Below are 23899 nucleotides of genomic sequence, written 5' to 3'. Positions count from 1 at the left end.
TATTTTATTAATAATAAAACGAAGTACAAAATGTTACAATAAAAAATATACATATTCAACTTATGGCAACCCTTAAGACGTACACCGTTTGAGCTGCGCAACTCGTAACGTGAAGCAATTTACAGTACTTTATGCACCACTTTACGATACACGAAAAACATTCATCTCAATATAATTTTCGCCTCTTTCTCCCCAAGTAGGCCAAATGGGTCATTTAGTACGAAATCTCTGTTATATATATATAGCTATTTGGTCGCACAAACGAAAATATACAGAGTGAACAAATATTCGTACTGAAGTATGTTACCTGTAGCACGCCAAGGACTGAAACAGTGTGAGAAGGACGCAAGAATATAGAAGAAAAACAAAGCAATACGATACAAAATCGTTCCTCCTCTCTGCCTCACATACACAAGCCACAGTCTCACGTCCAGATTGTCGACTGAGTATTGGGCTTACTGAACAAAATATCCATGGCTTATAAATAAATAAATAAAAACATGACAAAAAGGTTGTCTGCATGGTACTGTACCAGAATAAACTTCTATCTCATAAACTGGACTCCATGTGATGAGTGATTTTCATAAAATGACGTCATGCTGGTTTCAACCACGTTCGACTGGTCAATGAAAACCTCCGCGTGCTATGAACTTTTCACGATTCATCAGTACATTTGTACTGATTGTCCCTTTGCGGAAAGATACCAGTACATTTGTACTGATTCGCGTTATAACCATTTAATCCATTTTGTTTTCTTGAAATTTCCAGAAAATTTCGTTAAAATTTAAGAAAATAACTTCCATACAATACGTAGAAGTATAACAATACGTATTTTATAGAAGTCAGGACGTAACAACAAACGTGCTAAAAAGCAGAACATAATAAAATTCTAAAAACCAGAAAATAATCCATTAATACTATCTGTAAGCAAAACACACACACACAAAAAAAAAAAAAAAAGTCTGTGCCCAAAGACAATCCCTAATATAAAAATAGCTTGGAAGGTAATTTTATGAGCCATTGATTTATTTGGCTTGACACAGGCTTCATTTTTTTTTTCACAGATAATATTAATGAATTGTTTTCTGCTCTTCAGCGCTTTTGTTTACGTCGTTTTTTCTTTTTCTTTCTTTTAATTTTTCCACTTTTTTGTTATTCTAGTAGTTAGATATCTAATGGTAGAATACTTTCTATAAAATGGGTCAGCATACGAAATATGCGTGACCAAACGCGTTACGGAATTATATGTGAATACGCACGATATTAACACGATCAACTGTTGAGAAGTTGCGTGGTTTAACTCCAAAGATTGGCATTAGATTCTAATAAAATTTATATGGAACCTGCAAGAAAGTATACTCTTCGAAACTATAAAAAGAATAGTGAAAAGCGATACATTTATCAAGATATGTGTGAACATACAATGAAGTCGGTTAATTACGATAGTAACACTGTCAAGCCTTGAAATGTTTCATGCTCGAGCATCAATAACTATCATCAAGTCTTCATGAAATTTATACGAAGCCACCGTAAAGGCACACACTTTCTAACAAAAAGTAAATCAACAAATTTGCGCACCTATGACAAAGCTGTGTGTGAAGTACACACACAAGTCATGGTATGAACACTTGTCAGCCGTTGTGGAGTTTCGCAATCTAGCTCTACAATCTATCGCTAGATCCTCGTAAAGTTTATATGAGATCACCGGGTAAGAATGATCTTTTAAACAAAGAAAGATTTAAAAGATTCATCCAAATTAATGCACTATGTCAAAATTATGCGCGACCATATGCACCATATTCAAGTCGGTTAATTACTGTTTCCACACTGCACCCGTTGAGGTGTTTCAAGGTCTAACTCCAAAGGCTTTCATTCTAACCTGATTAAATTTACACGAGATCACTAGTAAGGTATGCTCTTTCAAAAACAAACAATCAAACAAAAATCGATGCACCTACGTATATGAAAGTTATGTGTGAACATAGCTACAATATACATACAAAGGGTACTTGGCAAGTGTTTTCAATGCAACGTAACTGTTTATCGCAGAGTCTGCTTCTTGGTTCATGCTGAGACATGTTCATACTTGCACAGTAACCGATGCGTCAAATCGATGGGCTGAGTTATTCATTAGCAGTGATAGTCTAAAGTGATTGCTATAGCATCATGATCACGAAATGAGATACGAGCTGTTTTGCGGTATAAATTTGCGCGTAGACCATTGCTTAGAAGAAATAACTCTTCCACTGGGTGGTGTCTGTCCACATCGTACGGCTATATTCATGTGGTACAGAGAATTCCAAAGAGGAAATTTCACTCTGGAGGATGCTGAAAGGGCAGGAAAGCTACGAACACCAGTTACGGAGAAAAACATTACTGCTATTATGAAAATGCTTGACGAAGACAAGCGAGTGACCTACCAGCAGGATATCTTAGGCCTAAATTCACTAGGAATTCGTTCGATTCTGCATGATCATTTGCACGTGAAGAAGCTTTGTCGTCTTTGGGTGCCGCATAGTCTGACTGAAGTGTAGATGACACGGGTGCCAGGAGATGCTGCAAATGTTTGATAAGGGACAATCCCGATTTGTGAACATCGTGACAGGTGACGAGACTTGGTTGTACTATGATGATGTGCCAACCAAGACTCAGAACAAAGTTTGAGTCTTTGATGATGAGGATACATCTGTAGCTATCAGAAAATCCTGATCAGTAAAGAAAATGATAGTTATATTTTTCAAATCGAGTGAAACTGTGGAGCGTGACGTTTTGGACAAAAGATAGTCACAGCTAAGTGGTATACCGAGCAGCTTGCCTAAGGTCATCGAAACTACTGTATAAAGAACCTACGACCAAATTCAAGGATGGACACCTGGTTCCTCCATCATGACAAAGCTCCAGCTCCCGGCGCGAAAGCTTGCACCAAATATTTGACCACTACAGGACTAAATCTTCTTAAGCACCCTCCTTACAGTCCAAACCTTGCTCCGTGTAACTTTGCACTGTTCCCGTATGTGAAACTGAAGCTGAACGGGATGCAGTTTTTCAGTAATCAGGATCTCCTGAGGGCTTAGGACAGCCTTACTCCCTAGTGAAACTCAGCCTATCGGGTTTAACAAAATGGAGGTGTATTGAATGTGATGCAAATTATTTTGACAAGATTAAAAATAAAACTGTATTGCTAAACTTTCCTTGTACTCTTTGTGTATATATACAAATTGTACAGTCCGCAGCCAAAAACCTGCAACATGATCATGTAAGTTTATTGTGAAACTACGCCTAACAGCGCAGGGAATCGACGTAACATCTAAGTGGCATGAAACAGGCCAGGAGAAACCTCGGCATTCTCCCCTGCACACTTATTTTGGAGCAAAAGACTTCGTCGTTTTACAATAAATTTACATGCTCATGTTGCAGGTTTTTTACTGCGGACTGTACAGTTCAAACAGGTCGATTTAATAACCACTTTTTTTTTCTTTTTTTTAAGTCGGTTAAAATTTTGAAGTAAATAACAGGAGTATGTATAGATCAATAATGCAGGGTTGCCAGAGATTTTTCAAATCAATTTTCCCTGACAATTTCAGGTTTTCCAGGCAAGATCTATTACTCTCCAGACATAATTCCTTCCTCCAAAGAATGAATGAATAGAAAGCTCTTCACAACATCCACCCATTGTCTTCCATTTACTTTTTTCTTTTCGTAAATCAACAATTAATAAGATTTAAATCTTTTATATATATATATATATTTCATTATAATAAACTTACAGTACCGTACTTACGATTGCAGTCTACATAAATAATTTCTGTTATGGAACTTCGCACTAAACAAATTACTGTATGTTTCCTTAGTTTCTACAGTTCTCTATCTTCGAGATGCCTTTCGAGGTCTCAATTTCATATTCCAAATTTTTGCATTCAACGGAAGTCTCTACTGATAGTTTTGCTTTCTTTTTTCCTAAAATGGTAATTTGATCAGCTATGTGCTTATTTTCCTTTTTCGTGGATTCGTTTGCAGTGGTTTTTGTCATTTTCCTTTCATAACGTGCATCTGATCCAAGTACATACTGAAGCATTTTGTCTATATAAATACCAAGAGGCCCTACAGTACATTGTAAAGTATCATGAACAACTCGTAAACTCACCAAACATTCTTCATGCGTATTTTCCACCAGCACGTCATTGTTAACTGAGAAATCCTTCTCAACGGAAGTATTTCTATGGGAAAGGACAAGTAACGTTATAATTATATCCCACAAATCAATGAATTCACAATTATCAAGCAGACTGCAATAAAAGACATTTAACCTATCTGTGTATACATTAAACGATTCGAATTTCTTCTTTTCTTTTATTATTGGAACACAATTTGGAAAATTGTTGTTTTACTTTTTCAGCTTTGGCAGCTACAACTATATTCTTGTTACGGAGTTACTCAAGAACATTATACATCTTCCCTTCGTTTACACTTTGGTTAATACAAATTTTACTTAGAATAAGACATGACACATTTCGCACTATTTTGTGTTTTAATAAGCATTTTTCAATAATCTTTGAAGTTTTTCTTTTTCTAAAAAAAATTAATGTCCTCAGTATACAAAATTCCCAGACATTTCCAGGTTTTCCCTGACATTTCCAGGTTTCCCAGGATTTCCCTGAAATTTCCAGGTTTTTCAGGTTTTCTAGGTCGCTGGCAAGCCTAATAATGTCACCAACTTAACATAACATGTTGAATATTATAGATTGTGACACTTTGTTTTATTGTTATCAGTTACAAAAAATTGTTACAGATATATGCTAAAAGTTCTCTCTTTTCTACCACAGTTCTCTCTGCAGTACTACTGACTGAGTTATAATTAATAATAATAAACAAGGCTGTACGTTATTTATGTAATTTTTTATTTTAATAATTTTGCTTGTACATTGCTAGGAAGCCAATCACAGTGACAAATTGAATTGATGGAATGATGATGTTGAAACACATGACTCAAGCCCCTTGGAGATTGTTCACCAACGCACCCCAGACACATAAACAAGATTCTTTCTACCTTTTTTTAGCATAATTTTCTTCGTGTTTTTAAAGGAAAATGAAGCGAAAATGTGCATTAAGTTAAATAAACCGATAAGATTATTTAAAGCAGCCTCGGTGTATTTGTTGCGTTCTGTATTTCCCTTCAGAGAATGTATTTGCACGAGAAAAAATAAATTGTGAACGAAATATCGCCAGTCTGCAATAATACACTACACACACACAATTACAACAGGAGATACAGCAATAGGTTGTTTGTAGACATTATTATATAATATCACATGGATACCATGCAAAAGATTATATTGTCATTTGATAAATATTTTTCTGTCTTTAATCCCAGTTGCTGTTCACCCAAAGCAACGTCACCGCATTAGAATGTTTACGTAACATTCAGTCCTTGCTTCAGAAATTATAAAACCACCATAATTAGGGAATATTTCAGGCAGCTGCTTGAACAACCAACCACTGAAAAAAATACTGATCTTTCCTTTTAAAGCAGATAATTTATACATTAGTAGTAACAAAATAAACATAATAATAATACATTGCACTTTTATTATTATTATTTTGATTCAGAAGTCTCAACCAAGAAAAGTGTTCGATCACCAGCAATGTCAATAACCCCTTTTATAATCTTTCTCTGAAAAGCTTATGCATCAATGTGACAATTTAAGTACTGTATAGTGTTACGTGAAAGAAGAAGAAGAAGAAAAGGTGTTCCCACAAGTTACGATAATATAACGTTTTACTCATTTCAAAGTTACTGCGAAAAGAATTTGTATCAAGCAGTGATCTGAACTTTATTGTAGTCTGTCTGGTTTGTTCACTTTTACGATTATCTGTAACAATAATTTTCTCAACTGATACCGTTTAATAGCTTTTCTATTCAGAATACGAAACAGATGAAAATTTGCTGATATAAGAAATATCGACTTTTGCTTGCGACTGTACCTCTATAGTAGTTTTTCTCTTCGTCATTCGTTCGTTTGCTTAAGTTAATATGGGCAGTTGCACTTAAAATTTGCAATCCGATGATCAAAAAACATATTTCTAAAAGAAAAATATGGCATACGAATTTAAACATCTCAGCACCAGCAATTAGTTCTATTATTTTTTTTTTTCTTTTTTTTTACAATGAACAGAAGTTTCACAGAATGAGATTAATAAAAAGTAACACACTTGCTCAGCAACAAAATGTTAAACCAAATGAAAAAAAAAAAAAACTATTTAAAAAAATGCCTTATCTTTTATACTCAACGAATTGTTTTTCCTCTTGATGTTACGGAAAAAAAATACGTAATGTTATCTCAAGAGCCCACACAGTGGCTGCGGTAATTGACTTTTGTCCTATGACCAAAATTTACAACGAAAAAATTCACAAGTTAACAATCATCCATCTCCACTAAAAAAAAATTTACTTATTATAACATCAACACCAACAAATATAACCTACATATGAGAGTTCATTTGTGAAGGTTTCTTCTCTGAGAAAAAGTTTTTCAGCACTAACACTTGCCCTACTCCTATAACAAGAATGGCCACTGTCTCAAATACAGACCAATAAAACACTCGTTCATTCAAATCTTCTGCTCGCTTACGACCCTGAGCCTCCCTCAGTCGGTGGTGAGTTTGATAATCAATAATGCTGTTTAAGTTCTCGTGGATTTGTTGGGCAGAGGACTCCATCTAGGAAAGGATAAAGAAAATAATACATATTAGAGAAACACACAAGCTCAGGAGTGAAGTGGTTTGCCTGTCGTGGAAAGAATAAGGGTTTTCCTCCTACTTTCTCATTTTACCAATTCTTCTATCACTATTTAACGTACAATCCATCCTCTTTAACCTACAACATAAATGTAGATACCAAACTATGATTTTATTCCATTTATAAGGTAACCAAAAACATTTTGCCGTTCTACAGCAATGACAAATGAAGAGCAACACAGTAGACGGTATATAGCTTTAGGTTTCGAAGTAATATCCATCAGCATCCTTTTGCCAGCGGTCCTGCAACTGCACAATATTCTGGATAAAACTCGGCGCTCTTGAATGCAATGAAGTCCGTAAGTGTGTTCCGTAGGTCTTCCTCACTTGTGAAGGCTCTCCCATGAAGGTGGTTATCAAGGGAATGAAACAGGTGGTAATCTGTTGGCGCAAGGTCCGCTGAATATGGAGCATGGCACAGTCTCTCCCAACCAAGTTACTGAAATCTCTCCCGGGTCCTCTTTGCCACATTTGGCTTAGCACTGTCATGCAGGAACAGCACACTCTTGCGATTCACCAATACCGATTCATTCTACCGCAATGTACGGTGCACCCTTTGCAACTGCTTAGAGTCAAGGTCAGGAGTGATGGTCTGACCAGGTAGAAGGAGCTCGTAATGCACCACTTACCAATAATTCTACCCCACAGAAAGCATAAACTTTCGTAAGCGCAGAGGTGGTCTTGAGGTTTGAGGAACAGGGTCACCTCAAGACAATTAGTCTGGTACACTTGCACGTGTCAGAAGACCCACTTTTCGTCACCAGTGAGCAAGCGATCAAAGATGGTTAACAAACAGGCTATCAGATGTTGTCGCTTGTTGGCTGCCGACAATGTGTGGGGTACCCACCTACTTAACTTGTATGACTCCCTTATCTTATGCAGGTGCAGTCTGACTATTTCAGCGGAAACGTGTGAACCTTTCTGCAAGTTCATAACGCGTTAGACCACTGACCTCTTCGATGCCTGCTTTCAGGGCCTCATCATCCAGCACATGGGGTCGTCCATTGCGAGATTTATCCGTAAAGCTCACATTTCACGAATGGAATTTCTGGAACCAACGCCAGGCGGTGTGTTCCTTCACGGCATCATCCCCAAATGCTTGGCTTATGCGGCGACTTGATAAGGCAGCTGACAGGCCCATTTCAAGTCATACAACAAACACATGCGAACAAGCTGCATGGATACCTCAAATTCTCTTCGACATTGGACGAGCGATGACTGCTGTCAGTGTGTAACGTGCTTGTATTAATGAGGGTCGATGGTCTGATCGCTTGGAGGCACGACGTGTGTCATTTCGTTTTCTATCTGTGAGCTCATTATTAATGGGACGTCAAAATCGGCAAGAACTTTTTTGGTTACCTTGTATAATCAGGGGAGTCATTTTGAGGCTTTGTCTGCCGTGAGTTTGAGGCTTACATACATTTTAATCAATAGGTTAACAATATAGCAATGAAAAACGTGAGAACTAATTACATCGGAGTCTTGTCACCTCCCCCTCCGCCAAAAGCAAAATATCAAATGGCGCTTATTAATACATTCGAAATAGGATCCCTATCAGCAAGATCGCAGAATTGTTCGCTATTGAAGTCCCACTTACAGTCATTACTTTTTGACAAAGATCCAAAAGTTCTTTTAAAATTAGATTATTTTCAACTTTATTTTCTCACTTCTCTGATACTGATATATATATATGCAGTGGACGAATTAACTGCAAAATATGGGTATATTGTGCTACGTTTATCACCTTACCACTGCGTCCTCAACCCCATCGAAATAGTGTGATCAGAACTGAAGGGTAGGGTTTCGTCTCAAAATTTAAGGAAACGACCAATGGGGGAAGTAATACAACTTCTTACGGAGTCGTGCATTCATGTAACGCCCGAAAAGTGGATAAATTATATCAAACATGTAGAAAGCATTGAAGGAAGCTACGAAAACTTTCAATCTATTTTTGATGAAAGGATTGAAATCTGTGTACAAATAACAGATTTTTAAGAAGATGGGAGTGATGATGATAGCTCATACACAAGAAAGGTAAGAGTTTACTACATTTTGATCACACATATATTAATGTTGAAATAATAATAATAATAATAATAATAATAATAATAATAATAATAATAATAATAATAATAATAATAATAATAATTATTATTATTATTATTATTATTATTATTATTATTATTATTATTATTACTAGTAGTTAGTAAAAGTAGTAACGACAATAGTAGTAACAGTAAAATGGCTATTGCATACGCTTATCACATTCGTGATTTTGACATTGATTTCCAGAAACAATTTTCGTTATTCACTTCACATTTTAAGACGAGTGGAGGGCTTTAAAAAAAAAAAAAAATTAAAAGATAGTGAGCCTGGTCTAGAGATCCAGAAATAAAGGCGATGGAAATCATGTACTGACATCACCCACTAAAAGTTGGCTGGCTGGCCATACACATTCATAGGCTGTATCTTCAGGAAGTTTGTAGTAACTTTCAGCCACTAAAACTAATAATAATAACAATGGTACCCATCCTTCAAGTGCTTGGTCGCAATCATTCCCCAAATTTCCCGTTATACCCAAAATAAATAGTGGAGAACCTCCCCCCCCCATCCCAGAAAAAGGAAAAATAAGGATAAAAGTACTCATACTAATTTACATCCCAAATAATAGGACGCTATTTAACGTGGCTAATTTCTATCTATACAAAATCAATCTAGATTTCCTTATGCCTCCCTGCACAATTTTGCTCTATCAATTAAAAGAGAATGCATTCCTTTTTATAACAACTAATTATTTTAAAATGCTATATTCTCCTTTATAGGTAACGTTCTTAAAGGCATCATTAAGGTATAATTAAACCGACTGTGCTACTTTATATGAAATATTTTGTCTTTCAAAAATAAAATAAAATAATAATCTTATGGATGTAACCATCACCTAAAACCCGCCTGTGGATACTCCTGAATAATAATAATAATTACAATAATAATGCTATGTTAAATCTATCACAAAAAGTAGTAACATTATGTCTTTATTTTTCACTGGTTTTCCTTTCTTTTTTCTTTCTTGTTTCTTCTACCCAATGACGTCGGATATCTGGCAACAACCACCAACCTCCGGTCTAACAAGGGGTGGGTTGCTCTTTTGGTAGTGGTGTGAGAGAAGGCTCTCATGTTTTGGAATTTCCTATAAAAATTACTGAAAATATTTTCACTATAAAAGTTTAAAAACATGTCATAAGTCTCTACTATATAATTCACTGGCTCTTCTGAACATGTTGAGGGAGAGCCCATCATAAAAGTTTTTGATAGGCCCCTTGTATTTTTCCGCTTCAAGGCCCCCAATGACTTTAATCTGGCCCTGTATATTTTCTATACTGAAAACAACGGTGCTGTAGAATGTAAATCATTATTTAGTTTTAAGCTATGACAACATTTGAGATTTCAATTTAGCTGATACTTCAATATTGGCAAAATTATAAAGCAGACTGGAAAATTACGAACCTTTCAAGGATAGAATTACGAAAAAAATGAAAGACTGTTTTTGCAACATCATGGGCTAGTAATGCTGGTCTGGGATTAGCTGACTGAATTGCCGGTACTCGACGTGTTATCGTCCTCTGTTCTGTTACTCTCGTGCACAAGGACTGCGTGGCGTATGCCTTTTTGTACATATAGGTCTACCGCTACTTACCATACAAGGCGGAGGGCCCACTGAAAAATTCACAGTCCAGGGTCCACCGAGAAATTTCCCGGTTTTCCGCCTGGCCAGTACGGCCTTGGGCAGACGTATCGTATTTGTGACCAATTAGTCCCGGTTTAGAGTTCAAATGGAGGAAAATTTCTCTCGGATGTAAACCGAGAAGCGGTTTGAATTCCGCTCTAAGCTTATGTGACCCCTTCCAGCGTAACCCCGTTGTTGCATAATAACACCAAGACGAAACAAACTTATTTCTGTTCATATATGGTATAAGTACATACAGCAAATTATTTAAACCAAAAAAACCTGGTTTAAACAAAAAAAGGGGGGGTTTTTTGGTTCTTCAATAAAAACCATGGTCTTTGCCAACCCTGGAACTTCAATTTCCTTTCTCTTCTTAATCACACCCATATCACGCGTGATAGCCGCTAGACCACGGAAGTATTAATAACAATACTAAGCAATGGCACAAGATTCACGGAGGAGATAATTATTGCCTTTCTTATCATTTAGCATTAATAGCGTCGTTTTTCTTCCACACTTCGCTTAATTGACATTGTCCAGTGCCACAATTTCCTCTGCTGACGAGGATTGGAACTACTTTTTTTGCCAAAAGCAATCGTTTCTGCGAGTTCGCTACCAACGTCTCGCGAGTTCTCTGAACAGCAACATTTTAACTATGATAACCTGGTATTATACATCTACTCCCTGCGCTGTCACTTATAGTATTAGTGAAGTGGGAGTAATTGTTTTCACTTTCGATGTATCATTGTTGAGTAAGTGGTTGTTTCATAAAGGTATACAGTGTATATTATTATGAGTCTATTGAAGAGATGTTTGGAGGATTTCATGGACGATGCCTGTTCTGGCAATGTCAGCACTATGGTTTGGTCAAGTCAAGTGCTTACGTATGGATATGTTTCAGGAGTACAAATTCCATCGCAAGTAATGTAATGTTGTAGCTACGCGAAAGTTCGAGTAAGTGTGTTCAACGCATCTCTCTTGGTATCTAACCCAAACTACCTCTATCCATAACACCCTGGTAGCCGCTAAGCCCACGGAGTATTAATAACACTACTAAGCAATGCGTGTCTCAGAAACCTAGCAAGTATACAATCGAAATACTTTCACACGTCGATTCTCGTAAGTTTCACATGTGTAATATGGATACCTTGTAGAGATGTGTTAGAAAAGTAATGAGAATGCCAATACTGTGCACCAACCGTCAACGCTGCTGCTTCCATCTTCACACAGCCATTAAGTTAACTCTTGCCGTTGACTCAGTACAAGTTTCAACTTTTCCCAGTTGATACACGATTGTTGAGAGCATCTGAGGTATATTTATGTTTGTGATACGTTACGAAATTGGACCGACAAAAGTCTGCGGAAAGTTGTGCCACCAAATTTTGTGCAAGCTTGGCGAATCCCGCTACTGCAACTTATGAATAGTTACAAAGGACTTGCGGAGAACACTATCCAGAGATACATGTCTTTTTCAGAAAGAAGCGGAAGCGGACTTCGTGATAGAAAAGCCTTCAATCTCAGAAACAGATGGCAATGTCGAAAACGTGAAGTCTCTTGTGAAAGATTGTCGACTGACGGTAAGAATGATCAGTAATGAATTAAATTTGAATATGTTTACCGTCCATCAAATTTTAACACAGGATTTGGACATGAGAAAATCGTGCGCAAAGATAGTTCACCTGATTAAGTGTATGAGTCCCTATAAGGTATTGAGCTATTCTGTAACTAAATTCACAAAAAGTAAATAACATGGAACGTTTCTGTGAAAAAGTGGCTTGAACTCCACAGATGACGACAGGTAGTTGAAGTGATCAGAATTAAGTTAGCCCATCGTTTCTTGCGATCGTCAAAATCGATAGTCTGTAGTGGATAAGCGTTACGTAGTTCTAAGTAGAGTATGGTTATTTTCTTAATTATTATTGCAGACTTTCCAATGCTGATGAATAAAAATATACGAAACACGACGAGAGAATATAGGAGGTTCCGTGAAGGTGTGAAAAAGGAACATTTCTATTATTTCCTGGAACATTTGTGCATTTGGAACATTTTGAAGGAACAAAGAAACTCATATAACAATATTTCTACCTATTGGAAAGAGTTTCAACTATGCAACAGGTAGAAATTAAAAAATCTCTTCCTGGAACAACTATCTCAAATATAAAATAAAATAAAAAATGTAAACATTCTGCAGGTGGAGCTTTTAAGCTAAGATTTGACTATGTCTAACATATTCTACAATTATTTGCCTACAGTTAGTGCAAAAAATATACACCTAAATAAATTATTTATAAGTTTTTAAAATCACTACTCCACGGAACATTTTAATGAATATGACGAAACTCGTTTATTTTTTGTTCCATTATGTAGGTGTATGAATACTTTTTGGCTAACTGAATATTGTTTGCTATAATTACCTTTGGATAATAAGCAGGAAAGGACGAAACACAGAAGAGTCTCCATTCAACCACCCTATTGTGGAAACAAAAGGCCCTCCAACCAGCCACACCTTATTTCCTTATGCTACTTTCAGAAGTGGAAGTAGAAATGCCACAAAAATATAGGAGGTTTCGTTAAAATATAGGAAATACGGAGTGTTGGAAAGTCTGCTATTGGGGTTTCCCTACAATGTATTACGCTGAGCTATTCAAAGAATTTTTTGTTGAGAGTTTCTTCACTGTGATAAGAGTTTGTCTTCTTCGAAAGTGAAATGGAAAAAACAATGTTAATTTTTTCTCCATAGCGTCTGACGCTTGGAAACTTCTTTATTTACTATTTAACTCAGTATGAACGCCAAGAAATCACCGTTTGCAGGTTATGTCGTCAAAACACAAGATATTAAAAGTTCAGAAGAGTTCATAACATCTAATACAGTTAAATAAATAAATAAAAGTGTGTGAGAAAGTAAGAGTAATTTTTGTTCAATCTTGGAACCAAGATATCCCCCCCCCCTCTTGGCGGTAAAAAGCGACGAGACACTCAAGTTCCCCCTACCTACCTGAGTCATAGCGGTGACTTGTTCTCCTAAACCAGGCAACGGCGGTTCGTCTCCCACCTGGAAATCCATATAAACTAACTTATGTGAAAATGTTGAAAATTCATTGCTGAAGCACACTACGTAGGTTCCAGTCACAGGAGGATCAAACGTGTGACTATCGTATTGTGTTTTTACTTGACGATAGATGATTTCTTTGTTGGGGGCCTCCAACGTCACATCTACGTCGTAGTGGCCTCCCGTCACAACCTGTAAACAAACACAAGAACAATTAATCCCTTATCAAAACAAACTGAAACAATTAAGAGCAGAATTGATGCATTATTATTAAAAATTTCTTAAATGATAAGGTATCTTATTAACTTAAAGACAATTACTAGCTGATGCTTTTTGGTACATTCAATAAAAAATTCATTCACTTTGCACCCGCAACTATTGTGTTCTGTCGAGGAATCAATTCTTCTATTATTTCAGTTGTTTCTATGACCATGGTCACGAACTGTCACTTCAAAAGCTAAAAGACGTTTCTAGGACTATGGTCACAAACCGTCACTTTTAGCTTCTAAAGTGACAATGTCTTTTAGGTTCTATATTTAGGAAGGACCAAGTATAGAAGAAAGGATTCCTACACAAAACGCAATAGCTATGGGTGCAAGGTAAGTAAAGTTAATTCTCAGTTCATATCACACTTTTTTTTTCTTTCTTCAATTTTTAACACTGAGCACTGTTTCCTTTGTTGCACAATCACCAACAGAAATAAGTACCACTCCGTACGCGTATTTGTCTTAACTTCGAAAAGAGGAGCACCAAGGTACCCATGATTAACATTACAATGCAGAGTGATTCGTAATGGATTTAGAAAGAACATCTATGGAGTGGATATTCACCTGTAACAATACAAAATGCTTAATGGAAACTAAATTTGACTTGTTGTTACACAGTGATTGTTTTGGACATGGATTTCTGCACACAACAAACAAGAATGCTTTCCTGTCTTCCTAACATTTTACAATTTTCCAACTATGATTGCAATGAAGAATATTGAAACTTCAGAAAATAAAGAAAAAAGCTAATATTACGCCTTTATAAAACAATAAAACTTACTATCGGATATTCGTTCAAAAGGTGGGTGTCAAAAGTTATGGGAGAGTCACGAAATTATTTAAAAAGTTTAAACCTAAACTTGCCACTAACTTCAAACACTGAACCCATCCTGATGCTTTAATAAACTAGTGCTTAAAGTACGAGTAATTTTAGTGTTTACTTGCACCCATCAACAACAACAATACTACCACCACCACCACCATCATCATCAATCATCATCATCATGTGATATGTAGCCACTACAAGCAAGAATTGCATCTATTCCGCGTCAAAGAAGAGAAAGCGGGTGATATGTCCAAGTGAGCAGGCGCGGTGACGGTGGGCACATACCAAAACGATTGTGCATGAGAAAAACACGAAACACGTACCAATTTGTGCTAGTTGGCCACTACAAGCAACAGTTCAATCGGAGTTATAAGTTGTTTTCACTTGCATCTTACAGGACTATGGTTTTTTCAATGTTTGAACATCCATGACATATAGGAAAGAGTTCTCAAGACAGAAACAAGCTGTTTGAATTATAAATATTTTGAGTATCACGATTATCTACAGGTATATGACTTCCTATAACACAATCATGGTTTTACATTAGTAACCCTACTCTTGTGAACATAAAATACAGCTTCTCGACTTTGTGTTGAGACAGATTCCTCTTCCATACCACTCACTCATTTTAACTGTTAAATTACCACTTTAATAACGAATTATTGTAAATCTGCACTTCAATTTATACGCAATTATTTAGACATACACCAGGAAAACAGAAGTGCAGATTCTCTTAGGCAATCATTTGAAGCAACACATGTGAAGTAAAAAAATTTGAAATCTCTTAGTTTTACATCCCACGATAATGTCTGATACACTAAAGAGACAGTGATACATGAGAAATGAGTGAAATGGTGGAATGAAGAAAGCGGGAGAACTCCGAGAAAATCCAACCACAAGGTATTTGTCCACCACAAAGCTTACTTGGCGAAGTAAAAACTAGGATGCCGATTTATTGCACGGATCTGAATTTAGAAATGTTAGAAAATAAATAATAATAATAAGTAGTACAGAATAAGGGCTATGTAAAAACCTTTTAGTGGCTAGCAAATCTGTTTAGTTACGTATTCCGCCGCTAGGGTGACAGTAAATCAAGATGGCAAGGAATGAAGACAGCATTTTATATTCTCAAATTTCATATAAAACAGTCTGCAATTAGTGTTTAACGAAGTTTCAGGATGAAGTTGGGGATCAGAATCAAGATGAGTTACATCCAACAAGCAAACACTCAATTCGGAAGCAGTACAGAGAATTTAAAGAAAAAGAGTGTATCTACAAGAGAAAATCAAAGGTCGGCCATGAGTTTATGAGGAAACAGATGATTGTGTGCGTGCGCCAAAAGCCTACAAAAATCAACGGTTTGTGTAAGCAAAGAATTGAACACGAATCAGACAACATTGCTGCTGGGGCAAAAATCTACTTACAAAAATATGAGACTCAAGTTCTGCTGTGCGATGCAAAATCCTATGAAAAGGGATGGTTTTATTGAGTCAGTTGTGTTTAGCTTCTAGTTGTGTCCAGAAAATGTGGACATTAGAAAGGAATATCCCAAGGTTAAAAGACCCAAGGTGAACATGTTTTATTCGGTCACCGTATATGGCCCTGTTTTTCGAGGACCCTATAAACAAACTTTCCTACCTTCACATGCCGCAGACATGGCTTTTCCTGCAGCCGGAAAAGGGCGCGGAGAATCTTGATTTCTAGTAGAGAGGGCACCCCATATTAGCACCGGGATGTCAGGAGGAAACTCAACAGAAGATTAGCAACTCAATGGATACGAAGAGCTGGTCGTGGTTCTGCTTTCTTCTCTCCTCTTTCCCCGCCCGTCGTTACCAGATGAAACTTTATATGCCTCTTTTTGTGAGCTTGTATTAGAAATCAATTAAGTGTATCAGGCACTCCTACCAAATTACCTGAACTTCGAGTATACATTCAAGATGCAGCTATCTATTGAATGTGGCAAGAACAAGACTACCGGATTGATGTATGCCGAATTACAAAAGACACTTATATTGAGAATATTTGACATGGAACATAACACGCATTAAATGGTAAAAACTTTTCCTTCATTTAACATAAATATATGTCATTATGAATAAATAGTTATCAAACTTTGAAACTGGGAAGAATTCATTTACAATAGCCTTGTACTATTGTAATAGAGCCTTCTGTAAGTAATTGAAATAAGCGGGGATCTTACCTGTGAGATACATACGTACGTAGAAATTGATGAATGAAATTAGATAATGGTGAGCACGGATTTCTCAAAAAAAAAAAAAAAAAAAAAAAATTAAGCACTGTATTCGAAGTAAAGTATCATATACAAGTAGCAGAATACGCTGAAACTCGAATTAGAGATCTACCGGAAGTAGAGTAACACGGATTTGATGGAAAGTATTAGGAAATACTAAAACAAACGTATCTTAACACTATCTGCGGAATATACTGCACTACATCCGAAATTCAAAAATACAGGACTTCTTTCTCCCTACTATGTCCAAGAATTTAGAATATGTTAATTTTCTGTCTTTCCTATTCCATGACATTAAATAGCCTAACCTATATCCTTTCATTTATTTACATTCTGTAAATAGAGCACACAAGATTCTGCATACGTTGCAATGTAGAAAGTATGCATAGCAATCGTCAAAACAAGAATTTAGTTTTCCTAAACTCAATCTGCGCTTAGGAATGCAACATCTACCTCGAAGACACAAGCTTTAAATGTATTAACGAGCAGATTTTATGAAGATAGAAGCGAATATCTGTAACGATTTATTTCGCTTTCTTCCTTTCCTCAGAATTTGGCCTAGGTTGAATATTCTCCTGGGTACTGAAGGTACTCCAGGCTATCCAACCGTAACTTAATTGTATTTGCACAACGCAAAAGAAAAAAAAATTAAAGTATAAAAGAAAAATAAAATAACATCTGCAATAATGAAGAAAGGAACATTTGAAAAAAAAAATAAATAAATAAATAAAATTAAACTATACTTGGAATCAGGATCTTTTCTCCTGTTGAGACCACTGCGAGAAGCACTGTAACTGTTGATAATATCCATAAAGTTTAATTCTTTCGTTTTGAAGACCACTTGCCAATATTGTTAATCGAGCTTATAACTAAGGGATATTCAGATCTCATAACACAATGACGACTACTTCGGACAGTACAAACTAAATTTATTGTTAGAACAGAAAGGAAAAAAAATAAAACTACAATGACAGAGCTCTCCTTCCCGCACTGAGAGGGAAAAGACTGAAATACATTGCAAGTGGAAAGAAAAAAAAAAAGTATAATTAGGTTGAAAATTTAGTTCCAAATTATGTTCCTAATTCCAAATTTTGTCTTCACCAAACCTACCTTTACGACAATATCTACGCGAACAGAACATTTACTTTAATGCACCTCTTAAGTTTCCAAAAAAAAAAAAAAAAAAAATTTAGTTCAGGTTATATTTAGTTTCATACAATATAAACTCTGTTTCGTCAATCCGATTCTTAGTGCAAGTACATTTTTGCATTTTGGAGATTTAGAATTACATAGTACAAAATTACAAGTTCTGTTTATATCGGGTTGACCAAAAAAAAAAAAAATGTTATGTTGCCTGAACTCAATTTCGTCACAATTCAGTATTAAATTTTACAATTGTTTTTAAACACTATTACATCATTCGAAAGGAAGGGGGGGGGGTAACATTTCTTTCGCCTGCTGACATACATAAGGAATACAAAATAACTATTACAAAGGTTTACGGCATACTTATTAAATCGGTTCACAAACCGAATACAATTTTCACCCAGCAGCTTTCCTAATGGCTGAACACCCTACGAAAGTGGCAGCGGTGGAGATAGAGAATGGCCGGGCCTACATAAAGCACTGAAGAAATAAAATATTATCTGCCTTCGAGCGGGCAACCTGTCTATCTCAGGCGCAACACGTCTCTAAATACACACTTTCTTCATATATTTAACTATTTCTTTGCCCATGGCTCATTAAATCGCAACTTCTCTAGTGTCACTTTTGTGTAGCACAAATTTTTAACTACTGATCGTATCTGCCAAATATTTCTTTAAGTTACAGGGTGAGCGGACAAGCTTCAGGTAATTCCATTATCACAAGCATTTATGTTAACAACATGCCAGCAGGATAGAGAGAGAAAGCAGTGAACGTTCTAAACATCACCCCCGGTTTATAATTCCATATTTAAAGTTTACTAGAAGGGTCCTATTAACCACAAACAACAGAGCCAATTTCAGATTTTGGTACACAATAGTTAACAATACTAAAACTAACCTAACTACTATAACTAACAAACAAAGAAAATAAATTCACACACAAAACGAAAGAGATTTGAACGAAGATTTGATATGGAGAGGTGCTGAGCTAAGCGTAGATTTTTGATATTTGAAGTTCCAACCGAGACAAGTGGAAGTGGAAATGAAGGGAGAGGAAGGACGAATTCTATCACCCAGGCGACTGGGGACCCATGCTTGACCGGAAAGATTTACTTTAAACAATCATGTTTCTAAATTCCATTACTCTAAAGAAACTCATATAATGTTATTTTTATCATTGTAGAAACAATTTACAATAAGCAGGCGTATATATTAATTTATCTTTGCTCCCCCCTTTTTATCTGATATATATATAAAAAAATATAAATTTTCGAAAACCAAGAATTTAGTTCCTAGTTCAAATTTTTAAGGTTTGTCACGGTTTATAAAACATCAGCCAATTCGTCCGAAACTAAATTTAGACGGCAGCAGTCACTTCCCCTACGCCTGGAATCTTCCGAGTCACATGACCCTTCCGGATTTACAATTTATCTTCTAGATTTACTCCAGCCGCATTATAAATAAAAAAAAAAAAGCATTGATGTTACCTTGTAATCCTGGAAACTAACGTTCAAACCTTATCCACTGCAAACTAATCCATTATGGGTGAAGCACGTGCATCATCATCAGGGAAGAAGAATTCTGTTGTAGTTTGGATTATGACGGTCTCACTTCATAGTTGTCCTTTAGTCCTTCACCCCACCTTCCTAGCTGTATTTTTCACTAAAACTCACATATTAAACGCAGTGGGTTTCTTCTATTTTCAAGGTTTCAGTCCAACGTAGCTACCTGGGATGTTAACACGCCATGATCAACCCGAAAAAAAAAGGACGCTATCCCCTCCTGGCGAGGATAGCTTCACTTCGCCCCCCTTATTTTTCCATTGGTAGGTTGAAAAATACCGGTAGATGTTGGAATTTTAACATACTTATCCACCTGTTAAATGCGTTACGATAATTACGATTAAAGTAAAAATATCTAAATTACAACTACTTACTTGAATAAATCTAGTTTGAGATTTTAAATTTTCTCTTCTTAAAAAAAAAAAAATACTTGATATTTGTTTGTTTTTATTCTAGCTTTTCTCACTTGGTGGCAGCACATTCGCGCACAGCGAGGACTATAAACGAGCACTTGATGTGGCTTTGGATCGAACTCGAAGGGCGCCATTTTGGGTCCTCAGATCCCAACGGTCTCATACTAATATAAACAATTATACATGAGCGGAAAGGGACCGTCTCATCTTCTAGGCCCACCGAAGAAAAATAAGTTATCTCGATCGAGATAATTTATTTTTCCATCTTGATTCCCAATTATTTAATTCGAGTTCACACGACACCAAAGCTAACTCTTACCTAAATCGTCAATGAAGGTCAGGTACAAAACAAACACGACATAACATTTAACAAGCCTTACCAATGAAAAGAAAAAAATGACATCCTGATCCTAACCTATACCTACAAGGATATTAGCTAAGAGAAAAAGAAAAAAACTTCTTAAACTATATAAAAAAAAAAAAATCTTCAGGTTCCACCGACAATTCACATTAACCCGCACGACATAAAATTACACCTAAGATTCAGTCAATGAAATCATCTGCAAGACATCAACATCACATACACGAGTAATATGACATAAGACTATACCTAACCAACAAAAAAATAAAATAAAATAAAAGTACACGGGAATGGAAATACACTACTAATGGAAGAAAGAAAAGGAAAAAAAATCAATATGACAACATGACATGAAAATACACTAACAATGAAAGGAAAAAAATACACAATGAGACATGACAACGAGTTTATACCTATCTTAACATAAGGAATATCTTCTACCACTTACAAAATTACAGTATAAAACAATCACATACCATTGTTTTTTTTTTTTTTTTTTTTTTTTTTTTTACTACATATCTTATAGCCTGTCCTTGGTTTCTATTTCCTTTACTTTCCAATCGTTACGTAACCTCGTCTTGTATGATGTGAGGATAATCACGGAGGAGTTCTAATCTCTTCTCCTTGGTACAGTCAAATAATTTTAGGTTTTGAAAGTTTTGGGTTCCTATACTTTCGCCTTTCAACGTATAAAGAATGGCGCTGTTTTTCAGAATTTTCTGGACCACATAAGGGCCGACATAGCATTTCATAAATTTATACGTTTCATGCTTAACTGCAGATGAGAGGTAATGGGTTTTTACCATCACAAGATGTCCCTCTTTCAGGATTACCTCTCGCCCAGTTTTCTTTACCCTTTTTTTTTTTTTTCAACTTTTGAGGTCACGTCCGGGTGAATTTCAAGATATTTATCTCCAATATTTAAATTATTTAAATTTGAGGGCCACGAAAATGATTTCTTAAAGACTTCCGCCGCTGAATACGATAAGAACAGTTCAGCAGGCGTACAGTTTATACTACTACATAAGGAATAGTTTAAAAGTTCCTGCGCGAGCTTTAATACCTGACTCCATTGCGTTTGTCTCTCCTCACACTCCAGTCTAATAATACGATTAAGTTCTTTATGGCTGCGTTCCGCTAGGCCATTCGCATTCGGGGTGTAGCTGGAAGTAAGAACATGCTTAATACTGTTACGATTACAATATCCTTTAAAAAGCTTAGAAAGGAACTGTGGGCCACGATCAGAGATAATAGCCCTGGGATAGGGGAACAGATAGAAATATCTCCTTTCCAACACTGCTATTATCTCCTTAGCGTGGGCCGTTTTAAGTGGAAAGAAACACACGTACCGAGAATAAATGTCTATTATTGAAAGAATATAATAGAAACCATGACTTCCTGGCAATTTCCCTACGATGTCCAATCCTAATCGCTCATGTGGCATTCTTGCCTCTATGCTACAATCATCCTTTGCAATAATGCGGTTCGCGAATTTTGTTTCTGCACATTTTATACAATTTCGTATGTATTGTTTTATACTAAGCTTTACCCCTTTCCAGTAAAACAATGACCGACAAAACGACCAACATTTCCTCACTCCGAAATGTCCCTTGGAATGAATTAACTCAACGATTTTTGTTGTAAGTTCCTGAGGGATAACTAACAGCCACTGATTAGTTTTACGATTTTTGATATAAAGGAGATCCTGATGAACCAAAATATGATTAGATTTAGAAACGTTATCCAAAGAGGACCGAAGTTTAACACAAAGGGGGTCGGTACTTTGTTTTTCCTTAATTTCGTTAAAGTCTAGAGCTGAAGAATCCTGTACCGTAAGAAAATTTACATACCGGAGCTCTTGTTCCTTAGTTACCTCAGGAGGATTTCGGCTAAGTATATCAGGAATTTGATTGGACCGGCCGGATAAATGTTCGAAAATTAAATCAAAACGTTGCAATTTCAATAAAATACGGGTGGTACGAGGATCCAAGTTCTTCATTGTAAACGCGTGCGTAACGGCAGCGTTATCACAATGAATATACGTAGTTCGACCCAAAACATACTGAGAAAAATGTTCGCAGAGGAACAGTACGGCTAAGAGTTCAAGTTGAAAGATTGATAAAGATAATTCATGTGGTCGAACACGACGACTAGCATAAGCTATCACCACAGGGTCTGCTTCCGGAGAAGGGTATTGGCACAAATAGCCTGCTAAATTCTCTGCACAAGCATCCGAATAAATATGATAAGGAAGAGAAAAATCCGGTTGGCCTAAAGCTGGAGGTTGACTAATGATTTCTCTTAATTTGAAGAAAAGTTCTAGCAATTCGGGTGTCATCTGGAATTTCTTATCCTTTTTAAGAAAGTCGAAAAATGGAGCTGTTAGTCCTGCGAAGTTAGCTATGAACTTACGTCTCCAACCAATTAAACCTAAAAATTGCCTGACCTGTTTCTTGGATTTTGGAATAGGAAAACATCTTATGGGTTCGTTGTGACGCGGGTCTGTCTTAACTTCCTGGCCACTTATTACATGTCCTAAGAAGTGGATTTCTTTCTGCAGGAAACTACACTTCTTGAAATTCAAAGAAAAATTAGCCGACCTAAAAATTTCAAAAACACGTTCCAAATGTTCAAAATGTTGGTCTAAAGTGATGCTAGAGACGAGAACGTCATCTAGATAGACCGTTACGTACTATTTCGTAGAATTTTGAAAAAAACTATACATTACATTTTGAAAAATAGATGGAGCACTTTTAATTCCCATCGGAAGAACAGTCATTACATATTGTCTGCCTAAGTAAACAAAGCTGGTACAGTTATACGAAGAAGGATGAAGTCCTATTCCGTAATAGCCTGACGAGCAATCAAAATTACTGAAATAGCATGCCTTGGCAACACGATTGAGGATGTCGCCAATCGGTTCCACTTGTATTTTAGATGAAATTACCTTTTTATTGAGATATCGCGTATCAAGGACTGGGCGTACACCACCAGAAGCTTTTTTCACACAATGGATCGGGTTGCGGTAAGGAGAAGGTTGTTCTTTGGCGATCCCTAACTTAATCCATTTTTGAAGTTCTTCTTCGAAAGCTGCCTGCATAGACTGCGGGATAGGATAATATGGACCGACAATAGGCACCTCATCCGTCAATTCGATCCCGCACAGGGGTGTTCTAACTCTTCGCGGATACTCAGAAAAGAGATCTCTATTTTTAATAAGTAAATCTTGTAAGCGTTGTTTCGAAGAGGAGTCGAGATCATCTCGAGAGGAAATATAAGTTCGAATTTCGTCTTCACTAAGATTAGATTCAAATTCCGTTACTGACCCAGCTGTATTCTCCAACCTAACCGAATCTGTCCTTGAACCCACTTTAGACTGATCTTTACTATTAGAAGTTTCGCTTACGACCGCAACTATCTTTTCCAGTGACTTTTGAAAAGGACTAGTTTCGATTTCAACCATCGAAATAGAAACCGAAAGTATGTTCGGGTTTGTGGTTTCAATAA

At 36.3% G+C, this 23899-nt stretch overlaps 1 protein-coding gene across 1 annotated transcript in view; it reads right to left on the bottom strand.

The window, feature by feature from the left end:
- Positions 1-4877: 4877 nt before the first annotated feature.
- p24-1 (transmembrane emp24 domain-containing protein) overlaps positions 4878-23899 on the bottom strand; it is a 32877-nt gene continuing 13855 nt past the window's right edge. The window contains exons 2-3 of the mRNA XM_081749406.1: positions 13515-13760; positions 4878-6717 (exon numbers count right to left, since the gene is read on the bottom strand). Coding sequence (XP_081605532.1) covers positions 6481-6717; positions 13515-13760 — 483 coding nt within the window. The 3' untranslated portion in view covers positions 4878-6480. The remainder of the gene's footprint in view (positions 6718-13514; positions 13761-23899) is intronic.

This window comes from Thermobia domestica, chromosome 2 (genome assembly GCF_964235325.1).
Source record: "Thermobia domestica chromosome 2, izTheDome1.hap1.1, whole genome shotgun sequence".
NCBI classification, from domain to species: Eukaryota; Metazoa; Arthropoda; class Insecta; order Zygentoma; family Lepismatidae; genus Thermobia; species Thermobia domestica.
Note: the sequence above shows the minus strand (reverse complement) of the source record. Positions and strands in the feature narration are given on the sequence as shown.